Raw genomic sequence first — 12767 nt, 5'->3', positions numbered from 1 at the left:
AATATTACAGTAAGTGTTTGTTTTCTTATGGTTTATTATAGTTATTTTGTATGTTTCACTAGCACTGCTGCTAATGCTATAGTGTCGCAATAAAGCTACATCTGTTACTAGGCTTCTAAAATGTATTTGTCATTTTCTTTGGGTTCGGGCTCAAAAACATAAGGTTCTGGATCATAATTTGTCCCAAAGTAATTGTTGTTGGCTCTCACAAAGTCTGCTTGATTATCATTGTTGTTGAGGGGGAAGTGATCTGTGGCTCCTCATTATTTCTCCAAATGGTTCCGGAATCTCTGTGTGATTGATACTATTTTGATCATATCTATTTACTCACTAACTTTAGAAGTGTTTTAGTGTCATAAATCAGGTGTATAGAAAAGAGGCGACTTGTTTTTTCGGTACTTTAGGGTCCTTAAGTTCGAATCCATCATCATTTCAATATGTGAAACACACACAAAAAAAGTGAAGACTCCGGTTTGTCGAAAGGGATCAGTGGGGAATTTATTATTTGCTTTAAATACGTGTACAGCTCTTTTGTTCCTTTGCGCCTGACGCCCTTAAATCAAGTCGCCGGCTCGCAGAGAGGACTAGATCCTGAGGAGCGGATCACTAGCCTAGGCTCACTTTTTCGCATCCGGCTTTTTTTTCTTTTTTACTCCCTGCCAAGCACGAGTTTTGTGGTTCTGTATGTTAGCCTCGTGCGGACTCGACTTCAGGAAGCACTTTCTTTGTGAAGACACAGAGGTGATCCGCCGGCCGGGCAGCCGTCCACAGTCCCGGTCACAGGTCTGATCGGCAACTTGACCCAAAAAAATGATCCGATACAAAAACACCACAGCATCTCTTCTGTCCGTATAAATAATGCTAAGAAAACACACAAGTCCCAGGACGGCGTACGTCAAAAGTCTTCGTACTCATGTACGTGCTTGCAAATGTCCGCCGTCTTTCCGAATACAGTATATCAAAATAATAAAATGAGTACTCTCCAAGTCTGGCCCACCTTGGCACGTCAAACGATCTGAAAGGTGAAGAATGTCCACGGACACCGAGACAAGTCTCTCTGGCCAGCCAGAACATGGACACCAGTCCCTGGTCAGTCCACCAAGGAGGGGAAAGTCAGGTTTCGTGTTTGCCCTTCACTACGAAAACAAAATGTCGAAATGTCCCGTCGTGCTTTGCTTGTTTGAAACACTTCCTTCATATTCTCATCTCATGATCAGGACTCCGGTCCAGTGACGGCTCCCGGGTGCTGATCATGGACGCCGAGGGTCCTTGGTTGACTCCGAAGGGAGAAACAGCTGGCGAGCGTGCCGCCAGTGGAGACAACGACGGCGAGAAGCTGGGGGACATGGCCGCTGAGGAGATGGACCCCTCGTGACTTATAGGGGACCGTCGGAGCGAGGTCAAATGGGGGAATGTCCGTCCCATCACAGGGACTTTTGGTGGGACCGACATGGCCCCCGGGTGGGCGACCGACGTGATGAGAGGCGGTGGATCGATTCTGGGTTTGGGGTCCATTTTAGGCTTGGGTTGGAAAGGCTGGCGCAAGCTCTGGCTCTGCTGGGCGGTCTCGTCTTTCAGCCGCGCGATCTCCGTGAAGACGTTGGCCAGAGGCTGAAACTGAGGGCACCAGTTGAGCAAGTAGTCCCAGTTGTAGCTTCCGCGAAGCTCCTCGTCGCTGGCGACAATGGCGGTCAGGGAGCCGTCCACTGCCGGTTTTCCATCCTCAGGGAAGGCGTAGTCTTTGGGGAGGGAGATGTTCAGGCCCCGGCCAACACCCAAGTAGCCGCCGCCCTCGTCTCTGTAGACTGGCAGCTGCCCGGAGAGCAAGGTCCCGCTTAGGCTGCCGCCCAGCTTTTTGCCTTTGAACCATGTGCTACCTTCCAAGGCTGCTGGCTCACAGGAGACGTCAGAGAGCTGGTCAGCATCCTGCTGGATGCCAGAATCGGGTCCTCTGGCGGAGATGTGCTCCTGCATGGAGGAGGTGATGGAGGCCACACGGGGGTACTCATTAATCATCCTGATTTCGTCATCCTCGGCGGCCTCGGCAGACCCTCTTCCACTGGAGTGAGATGGATCCAGAGAGCCGCCTCGTGTGTATGTACCCCCGCCTCCACCACCCTGGTCTCCAACGTAGCCTGGCAGGGCCTGGTGGTAGATTCTCTCCCCTCCTTGCCCGGAGCTGCAGTTGTCTATGCTCTTTAGGGCAGTCCCTGAGGCAAGGGTTCTGTTTCCGGCGTTCTGGTCTTTCTTCCTCTTGCGTGACTTGACTAGGAAGACCACCACCGCCATGACTACCAGCAGGACGATGACGCCCAGGGACACGGCGATAATGATGATCAATAGTACGTTGACATCAGGAGCCAGGCCGAAGCTGGTGTTGGTGACATCAATGGCGATCTGTGCTGTTGCGGTGCGAGAAGTTTCCAGAGGACTGTGAGCTCGCACATCCAAAGTCATCAGTCTGGGTTCCGTTGTCGTTTGACCCGACCCGCCGCCACTGCGGCCTGAGCTGTCCATCTTGAGGAATATAATCCCAGTGGTTTTGTTCACCTCAAAGTAGGGAGAGTTGGTAGGGAAAGAGTAGAGCACGATACCGTCCACTCCTCCGTCCTCGTCACGGGCCGCCACTTGGCCGATGCTCTGACCTTTCCTGGCGTCCTCCGGGACCTTAAAGGAGAAATCTGAGGACGTGAAGAGCGGGTCATACTCGTCCTCGCCTGTCACAAACACCTGCACGGTCACAGTGGCCGAGTGGTTCCCTGCATCGACCGCCAAGGCCACAAAGTTAAAGGAATCTATCCTCTCAAAGTCAAAAGGATTCTTGCTCCTGATTTCTCCAGTGTTGGCGTCCACAGAGAAGTCCTTTCCGGCCACAAAGTGCTCCATCATGAAGTATTTTAGTTGTCCGAAGACCCCAGTGTCGTGGTCGATGGCGTGAAGGACTGTCACGGCAGAGTTGGCGGGTTGGTTCTCCCTGATGCTCGCCGTCAGGACTTCCACGGGGAAGAAAGGATGGTTGTCGTTGATGTCTTTCACCTCAACGATGACCGGAACCAGCGCAAAGTGTCCGAGTCCATCTGTGGCCTGGATGATGACGGTGTGGGCGGGCTGGTGCTCACGGTCCAATGCCTGCTGAAGACGCAAGGCTCCGGTCCATTGGTCCACAGCAAATAAGTTGATCTCATCCCCGGAGCTGATGGTGTACTGGACCTCTGCGTTGGGGGCGGAGTCTGGATCTGGAGCAAGACAGCACAGGTGAAACAAGAGTAAGACAGAGATTAGACGAACAGGTCCAAAGATGGACGCACCTGTGGCCGTCAGTCGGATGATCTCAGTGCCAGCCGCCGCTCCCTCGCTCAGCGACACCGTGTACTCCGCTCTGCCGAACGCCGGAGGGTTATCGTTCACGTCGCCGATGGCGATGACGGCCGCCACGCTGGAGCTCTTCTGGGGAACGCCGCGGTCCGACACGACCACGGTGAGGTTGTACAGCGGCTTGCTTTCGAAATCCACGCGCTCGGCCAACAGCAGCGTGCCGACGGTCTGGAAGCCCCGCCCCTCCAGGAAGCGCACGCTGCTCTCGATCTGAAAGGCGTTGCCTTCGTTCCCGCTAGCGATGGCAAAGTCGAAGCCGCAATTTTCTCGGGAAAGGTCACTGTCGAAGGCCTCGAAGGTCAGGACTGTGGAACCTGGAATGATGTCCTCTGGAACCGTCGCCCTGTTCAACACACACTGGACCTAATAAGTATTTGATCCCCCTAAGTACTTTCCAAAGTATTCATATAAACTATATCTACTTTATACAAGAATCTCCAAGTGGACTACTACAAGTATTACGACTACAAGAACTTGCAAGTACATCACAACAACCAGTACAAGTACAACAAAATACTAGTACTACAATAATCTGCAAATACACTATTAAAAGTAATGCAACTGCTATAAAATATAAATACACACATACAATAATTTACAAGTCCCCCATTAAAAAAATTCTACAACTACGACAAAATACAAGTATCACAACTACAAGAAACTACAACTGCAAGAAACTACAAGTGCACAACTACAATAATTTGCCTGTAACCTTTTCCCTATTCTACAAGAAACTACAAGTATCACAAGTACAAGAAACTACAATTGTAATTGACTACAAGAAGTACAACTACAAGAAAATACAACTACAAGAAACTACAAATGTAATTAACTAGAGGTACAACTACAAGAAACTGCAACTACAAGAAACTGCAAGTACACAACTATGATAATTTGACAGTAACGGCAATAAACTACAAGTATTACAAGTACAAGAAACTACAATTGTAATTGACTACAAGAAGTACAACTCCAAGAAACTACAATTGTAATCAACAAGAAGTACAACCACAAGAAAATACAACTCCAATAAACTACAATTGTAATTAACTAGAAGTACAACTACAAGAAACATGTGACAAGTACCAAATACTACTCCACATTGTGTATTGGCATCAAATACTTTGTACTACGGCAATACTTGTGAGTTGTGAGTTCAACTCTGACCTGTATTCTGATTGGTGGAAAACGGGCGCGTTGTCGTTGACGTCAGCGATCTGGACCTGAACCGTGGTGAGGGCGGTCAGCGAGGGTGACCCCCCATCGCGGGCTTCGATGACAACGTTGACCGAAAGGCGTTCCGGGTCGAACTCGACTCTGTGGTCCACGAATAACGTTCCTGGATGTGAAGGAGCCAAGGTCGGAGGTCAGATATTTGCGCTTCCTGAGTGGAACCAGAAAGAAGGAAGGGCTTGTCCACCATTGTTGGGGTCAACGTAGAAGCCCTCCTGGGTGGACGACATCACGCTGTAGGAGATCCTCCCGTTCTCGCCAGAGTCCCCGTCGGTGGCTGTTACCGTGACGACCACGCTTCCTGCTGGCGTGTGCTCAGGTAGGGTCACCTGAGGTTGTCAGGACAAACAGTAGACCATCAGAACAAAGGCAGGAGCAAGTAATGCTAGTGTGGAGAGAAGGAGCCGACGGCGGGGCAGGGCACGATGGAGCCCTGCCCAAGATGGAGGCAAGGAGGCGGAGAATGCGGCGGAGAGGAGAGGCGGGGCGTGCCGGGAGCGCCGCCGTCGCAGTCTAATTCAGGTGCGTGAATCCTGCACCGGCAGACAATCAACATATCTCCTCGCAGTTTATAAAAGGGGAGAAGGAGGAGAGTTCGGGGCAGAAGGAGGAGAGTCCGCAGCAGATGAAGAGCAAGAGCGCCAAAGAGCACACGAGAGACGGAGACGTGGCCGGCTGAAAAGCGACTGAGGAGCGAGCAGCGGAGAAGGAGCTGAAAAGCGACCCGACCGGAATTGAGCTTTATTGAAAAATAAACAGGAGTCAAACCTGATAAAAGAAATGTGACAGTTGCTTGCTGTCGTGCGGGTTCCACGGACCATCAAGGAAAGGACATTTCGTATAGCAGGTTTGACTCTTGTTTATTTTTCAATAAAGCTCAATTCCGGTCGGGTCGCTTTTCAGCTCCTTCTCCGCTGCTCGCTCCTCGTTCGCTTTTCAGCCGGCCACGTCTCCGTCTCTCGTGTGCTCTTTGGCGCTCTTGCTCTTCATCTGCTGCGGACTCTCCTCCTTCTGCCCCGAACTCTCCTCCTTCTGCCCTTTTATACACTGCGAGGAGATATGTTGATTGTCTGCGATCCACGCACCTGAATTAGATTGCGGCGGTGTCACTCCCGGCACGCCCCGCCTCTCCGCTCAGCTGCATTCTCCGCCTCCTTGCCGCCATCTTGGGCAGGGCTCCATTGTGCCCTGCCCCGCCGTCGGCTCCGCCTCTCCACAGTTTGTAATGCAGACCTAACCTTCATCGACCCTTCTCTGTCAAATTCATTTAGAGTCTTTTTACATGTTTGCGAACCACGGAGCCTGAACAAAGATCGTTCCTGACCGCTACCTGATACAGGTCTTGGGTGAACGTGGGTGCGTTGTCATTGACGTCCTCCACCACGATGGTGATGTTGGCCTCCGTCTGATGCTTGCTGTCCGTGGCTCTGACGGTCACCGTGTACCACGTCTTCTCCTCAAAGTCCAGCGGGGCGGTGAGGGAAACCCCGCCGCTAAAACGATGGATCCCAAACTTGCCAGAGGCGGCCGGGTCCAGGTGCAGCGAGTAGGACAGGGTGGGGCCGGAGTCCACGTCGTTACCTGTCACCAGGGTGATCTCTGTGCCTATCAATGTGTCTGATGGAAGAAAGGTGTGTCAGCCGCGAGTAATACAACCTACTCGATGCTCGGGATGTAAGGGTGTAGCAGAGTGACGGTTCGGTAGGTACCTTAAGTTCGTTTTGGGTACAGTAAGGCAGTAAAATATAAAACTACTTGCCTTTTGTCTTTGGATGTTCTCATTCATCCGGGGTTACTGTATCCTCAAGGCATTCAATGGATCGCAACTGCTTTGCCTGAGAAGACGTTCTTCCTCTTATCCAAGTAGGCTTCATCGGTTCATGCTCTTCTTGTGCCACTTTTGCAACTGAATGGAATGCTAGTGGGGGATTCCGACTTATTCTGGGCTGGTAGCAATCATTTTATCACACAATACCTCAATGCTAACGAGGGGAAATCCCACCGTTGGCGTCGACAGAAGGGTCATACTTTTGCGTCTCAACCAATTCTTTTTTTTTTTACTACAATAGGGCGGAACCATCCTTGCCCAGGCTTACCGTACTGGTCTTGGAGTGTAAATAGTTGCTGTTGGACTAGACTACACTAGATCTGACCGATCTAAGTCTATGAGCATGAACTGATGAAGCCTACACGGATGAGAGGCAGAAGGACTTCTAAGACAAACCAACCAGTCCAGTTTCGATCCATTGAATGCCGAGGATGCTTAACTTGGGTACGAGTCTATATCGTACCGACAAATCTGATACAGGTCCCAATACATCCCTGTTGTATGTGTAGATGCGTGATAAGCGATAATTACTCTCTGAGATGCGTATTTCTTGTGGCAAGGGAATAGTGGGACTGTTGTCATTCTGGTCAACAATGATGACCGTCAGTGTGGCGGAACCTGCCAGTCTTGGACTTCCTCGGTCAGTCGCGGTCAGTACGAGCCTGTGGTTGGATGGAGGAGAAAATTACTACCACCGGATGGCAGACCAATCACAGAGCACTATGTTTCTTCGTCCTGTCAGCTGCCTTCCTTTTTAGACCAGTTGATCTGCCGTCTCTTTGCTTCTCGGCCCACCCCTCTCCTGCGTGGAGAGGTTATCAGGTAGCCTCTGTGCCGCTGACTTGTCTCCATTCAAGATGATCCCCTGTTGGCCCCACTATGGACTGGACTCTCACATTATTAAGTACATCCACTCGGCATCCTTTTCACCGGTCACCTTGGAGGGTGCTCAGATCTGCAGCCCCCTCCAAGGTTTCTCATTACGCCCATTGGGTTTTTTCTTGCCCTGATGTGGGATCTGTGCCGAGGATGTCGGTGTGGCTTGTCCAGCCCTTTGAGACACTTGTGATTAAGGTCTATATAAATAAACTTTGATTAATTGATTGATTGATTGATTGATTGTCCCCATGGGGCTCGTCCGGGCACAGCCCGAAAAGGCAATGTGGGTCCCCCCTCCAATGGGCTCACCACCCATAGCAGGGGCCATAGAGGTCGAGTGCAGGGTGAGCTGGGCGGCAGCTAAAGGCAGGGCGTGTTTCTCGCCCGGAAAGCAGTGGAGTGCCATCTCTGGGTTGGGGAGGATATCTTTCCCCAAGTGGAGGAGTTCAAGTACTTCGGAGTCTTGTTCATGAGTGAGGGAAGAAGGTATTGTGAGATCGACACACAGATTGGTGCGGTGTCTTCAGTAATGCGGATGCTGTATCGATCCGTTGTGGTGAAGAAGGAGCTGAGCCGGAAGGCAAAGCTTTCAATTTACCGGTCGATCTACGTTCTCATCTTCACCTATGGTCATGAGCTTTGGGTCATGACCGAAATGACAAGATCACGGCTACAAGCGGCCGAAATGAGTTTCCTTCGCCGGGTGGGGGGGTCTCTCCCTTAGAGATAGGGTGAGAAGCTCTGTCATCAGGGAGGAACTCAAAGTAAAGCCGCTGCTCCTCCACAGCCAGATGAGGTGGTTCGGCCATCTGGTCAGGAGGCCACCCGAACGCCTCCCTAGGGAGGTGTTTCGGGCACGTCCAACCGGTAGGAGGCCACGGGGAAGACCCAGGACACGTTGGGAAGACTATGTCTCCCGGTTGGCCGGGGAACGCCTCGGGATCCCCCGGGAAGAGCTGGACGAAGTGGATGGGGAAATGAAAGTCTGGGCTTCCCTGCTTAGGCTGCTGCCCCTGCGACCCAACCTCGGATAAGCGTAAGAAGATGGATGGATTATTGATTGGCTCAGCTACATGCAGCCTCCTCTTTGCTTCGGCTCTGTAAAACCTAACTCTGCTTTGTGTGTTTGCTTTTCTGTCTTTCTGGGGACATTTACATTTATTTGAACTCCTGGGATGTATTCTAAATGTTCTGCGCCCTCTGTCACAGAACCCAAGACCTCGGGAAAGCTGCTTACCATTGGAGAAAAGGTAACCCTCCTCATTGCTAAGCCAAACGAAAGTAGCTTAGTTCGGAGCGGTTATCTACAAGCTGCTATCACAAGATTGGTAATTTGAACAAAAGAATATAGGAACGGCGGCTAAAGTATCTAGAAAAAGACTGCGGCAGCATCTGTTCCTTACCGGGAAGAAGCCGGTGGCCCCAGATCATTCTTTAGGGGCATCATCCTTTGGTAGCAATAGTCGATATATTAGAGTTACATAAGAGTGCAGAAGTGTTTAAGAACAGGTTAATAACAGCGTTCATAAAGACCTAAAATGCATACAATAATCAAATAACGTTGCAAAAATTCACCCACCGCAGAGAAGTTCGGAAGGTAACTCCCGCAATAATCGAGGGAACACCGTAAAATCTAGTCACACCTTCTCAATATTCAATACCTTTCATGTTTACAAGATGCTAATAAACACAAGCTGCTGGCTGAAGATGGTGTCCAGGCCACACTTTGGACACCCCTGCTGTCCGTGGAATTGTGTCCTCACCTGGTCTGGGTAAAGATCTCGCGGTCCATAATCGCAGCCGTGGTGACGCTTCCTGTCATGGGGTCAATCTTGAACAGGCCGCTCATTTCTGACGATTGGATGGAGTAGGTCACCTGACCATTCTGGCCTTGATCCACATCCTCAGCCACCACCTAGGGAACAAATGAAGGTGAGACTCAGGAGGCCTAAGAACCTCACCCGGCGCAGGACCAGCGGTTGCGTTGGCACCTGTATGATCGGCATCTCGTATCCCTCCGCCTCCCTCATGTAAGCCACGTAATTCTGCAGCTGGAAGCGTGGGAGATTGTCGTTGACGTCCTGCAACATTAGGTTTATGCCCAGGAATGAAGTGGAGGACATCGTTTCCGCTTTGACAACGATACGGAGCCTGGGTGAATCCTCAAAGTCCAGCCCTTTGGAGCTCTGCACCCAGATCTCACCTGGAGAACAAGCAGATGAAGCGTCTAGAGATGAAGGCGGAGGATTTGACAGGAGAGCGGCGTTCACCTGTGGACGAGCTGATACTGAAGGCTTGCTGTTTGTTTCCGCTGAAGATGCTGTAGCTGATCCCATTGTGTGTTCCGTCCGGATACTGAGCCTGAGCCTGAGCCACAGTTGTGCCTGATTTATGAGAGAGAAATAAAGAAAAAGCTTAGCCGATAGTAACCGAGACGGTTGCGCTAACAAAACAATTTCAGACCTTTAGCAGCGTTTTCCTGTATGCTGACGTCTCGGGCATTCCTGGAAAATCGGATGCCGCTGTACTTGACCTCCTTCACATAGATCACCACCACACCCTGAGCCGACTGCGCAGGTGTGCCTTGGTCCATGGCCTCCACAATGAGTGTCCTCTGGGCCTGGGACAGTGTCTCCAGCGGCTCTGATGCTTGGATCTGCCCCGTCAGCGAGTTGATGCTGAAGCCTTTCACCGGCGCGGCAAAACGATAAAACACAGAGCCGTTGGCACCAAAATCCTTGTCCTCTGCCTTCATTGTGGCCAGAACTCGCTGGGACCGCCTGCTGGACGCTTCGATGATCAGCGGATCCTGAATGAAGAGCGGCGTGTTGTCGTTTACATCGGTGATGGTGATTGTCACCTGCAAGAGGAGAGACACAAGTTGGAGCCAGGATCTCAACTTCTCTGCATTACCTCCTTCTGCTTTTACCTGAGCAGAGGTGTTTCTGGGTGTCGCTGGTGATAGATCAACAGCGAGGACCTGGAAGCTGTATGACGCCTGTCTTTCACGGTCCAGAGGTGCGGATGTGGCGATGCGACCGGTGTGCTCATCCACGGTGAACGCCCCGTGAGCCTCCTGGCTGAGGAAATACAGAACTTTCCCGTTCAAGTCATCGTCGAGGTCTGTTGCTGAGACCTGGGGATACATCAAGTATTGTAATTCAATGCGAGAGCGGAACCGTGGCAAGGAGATGACGTTAGGGTCGTCTTTCTACCGTCAGGACTTGCGATCCTTGCAGGGAATCCTCCGACACGTCTGCAGTGTAGCTACTTCTGCCAAAAACAGGGCTGTTGTCGTTAACATCCATCACTCTGACCTCCACGGTGACCACAGTGCTGAGAGACGGGCTTCCTCGGTCTGCCGCCACCACTTCTAGGGTGTACTCCGCCCTGGTCTCCCTGTCCAGCCCTCGTGAGGTGGACAGGGCTCCCGTGCTGGCATGGATCTGGAAATCCCCATCTGGATCTCCAGCTGGACGGAAGCATGGAAAAAATGTTTTGCAAAAGTACGACATAAAGAAGGCTAGCTAACAATGCCAGCTCTGAATTTAGAAGTTGTAGAAAGAGCCAGAGAAGCGTCAGAGAGGAAAACATTGAGAGCCAGACCTTGTGTTGAATGTCTAGATGTGTTTTTATGTGTTGAAGAGCAACGCCAGAAGCAATACAAGCAACCTAAGCCCCTTTTAAATCCACTCTAATGAAAGTCTTGGCAACGATGCATGGAATGGCTCTCACCAGTGATCCTGTACTCCAGCTCTCCGCCGGGACCAGAATCTGGGTCTGTGGCCTTGAGGAAACAGAGCTCTACGGGGGCCTGGTTCTCCGGCACCTCCAGTCCGTACCACGGCTTGGCAAAGACTGGCGTGTTGTCATTCACATCCTGCACTTCCACTCGGACCACCACCTTGGCAAAGGTAGGAGGTAAGCCTCCGTCGCGGGCGTAGACTGGCAGGGAGAGGAGACGTCATGAGCCAGAGAACAACCACTCAAGCGATCATTGATGTCCCTTTACTGGCGTACCAGTGAGTATGTAGTGATCGCGAAGCTCTCTGTCAAGTTCCTTGGTGGTGGTGATCACACCGGTTGAAGGATTGATGACAAAACCTTCTTCTGTCACCCCCCCAAAGGTCACATGACCATTAGAACCTGCACCAGAACACACGTGAATGAACAACACACCAGCACAGTCTACGCTTTTGTGTAAAACCCAATCAACACACCTTGATCTCTGTCCGTGGCAACCACTGTCAGCACCGTGGTGCCCGGCCCTTGGTTCTCCAACACGTGGGCCTCGAACTCAGCCTTCTGGAACACGGGAGCCTCGTCGTTCACGTCGATCACCTGCACGGAAAGCACCTGGGCGGCGGAGAGCGCGGGCACGCCGTGATCCTCCGCAATGACGGTCAGATTGTAGACTTCCTGCTCCTCTCGGTCCAGGGCTTTCAGAACGGACAAAGAGCCTGGTGAGCAGAACGGGAGAAAATGGTGAGACTTGTAATCACTTATCTCAATACTTTTGTTTATAAATGTTGGCGCAAGAAGTTAGAAAGTAAGAAGTCATTTTCAGCTTGAGAAGGGAGTCAAGCCGGTGTGGCTCGGTCTCGTGGACCTTGGTAAACCTCACTCCCTGACAACCTCAAGAGCAGTGCTGGCTATTGAATTGATAGTCCTGGCTTTTAGCTCGGTGGCGAGCACGCTTGTCTCTCATGCCGGCCACCCAGGTTCAACCCAATACCAAGTACAGGATCACACATTGGTCATAAATAAAGTTGTCCTGTATCCAGGGACGTATGAAAAATGACAAAAGATTTTGTTATCATAAAAAAAAATATCAATGTATTCAATCAATCAATGTTTACTTATGTAGTCCTAAATCACGAGTGTCTCAAAGGGCTGCACAAGCCACAACAGCATCCTCGGCTCAGAACCCACATCAACGCAAGAAAAAACTCAACCCAATGGGACAATGAGAGACCTTGCAGGGGACTACAGATGTGGGACTGGACTCTCACACTAGAATGTTGGATCCACTATGGACTGGACTCTCACACTATTATGTTAGATCCACTATGGACTGGACTCTCACTGTTATGTTAGATCCACTATGGACTGGACTCTCACACTATTATGTTAGATCCACTATGGACTGGACTCTCACACTAGAATGTTGGATCCACTATGGACTGGACTCTCACACTATTATGTTAGATCCACTATGGACTGGACTCTCACACTATTATGTTAGATCCACTATGGACTGGACTCTCACTATTATGTTAGATCCACTATGGACTGGACTCTCACTATTATGTTAGATCCACTATGGACTGGACTCTCACACTATTATGTTAGATCCACTATGGACTGGACTCTCACTATTATGTTAGATCCACTATGGACTGGACTCTCACTATTATGTTAGATCCACTATGGACTGGACTCTCACTATTAT

The 12767-nt window shown here is 50.8% G+C and overlaps 1 protein-coding gene across 1 annotated transcript in view; it reads right to left on the bottom strand.

The window, feature by feature from the left end:
* Positions 1 to 472: 472 nt before the first annotated feature.
* LOC133552035 (protocadherin-16-like) overlaps positions 473 to 12767 on the bottom strand; it is a 113269-nt gene continuing 100974 nt past the window's right edge. The window contains exons 15-29 of the mRNA XM_061899322.1: positions 11536 to 11775; positions 11336 to 11461; positions 11051 to 11260; positions 10531 to 10787; positions 10245 to 10451; positions 9779 to 10175; positions 9586 to 9699; positions 9307 to 9518; positions 9079 to 9230; positions 6968 to 7098; positions 5939 to 6225; positions 4796 to 4937; positions 4543 to 4714; positions 3309 to 3718; positions 473 to 3236 (exon numbers count right to left, since the gene is read on the bottom strand). Of these exons, the coding sequence (XP_061755306.1) occupies positions 1195 to 3236; positions 3309 to 3718; positions 4543 to 4714; positions 4796 to 4937; positions 5939 to 6225; positions 6968 to 7098; positions 9079 to 9230; positions 9307 to 9518; positions 9586 to 9699; positions 9779 to 10175; positions 10245 to 10451; positions 10531 to 10787; positions 11051 to 11260; positions 11336 to 11461; positions 11536 to 11775 (5099 nt within the window). The 3' untranslated portion in view covers positions 473 to 1194. The remainder of the gene's footprint in view (positions 3237 to 3308; positions 3719 to 4542; positions 4715 to 4795; positions 4938 to 5938; positions 6226 to 6967; positions 7099 to 9078; positions 9231 to 9306; positions 9519 to 9585; positions 9700 to 9778; positions 10176 to 10244; positions 10452 to 10530; positions 10788 to 11050; positions 11261 to 11335; positions 11462 to 11535; positions 11776 to 12767) is intronic.

This window comes from Nerophis ophidion, linkage group LG04 (assembly GCF_033978795.1).
Source record: "Nerophis ophidion isolate RoL-2023_Sa linkage group LG04, RoL_Noph_v1.0, whole genome shotgun sequence".
In the NCBI taxonomy this organism is placed as follows: Eukaryota; Metazoa; Chordata; class Actinopteri; order Syngnathiformes; family Syngnathidae; genus Nerophis; species Nerophis ophidion.
The sequence above is the reverse complement of the archived record's forward strand: the minus strand, read 5'-3'. Positions and strand labels throughout refer to the sequence as shown.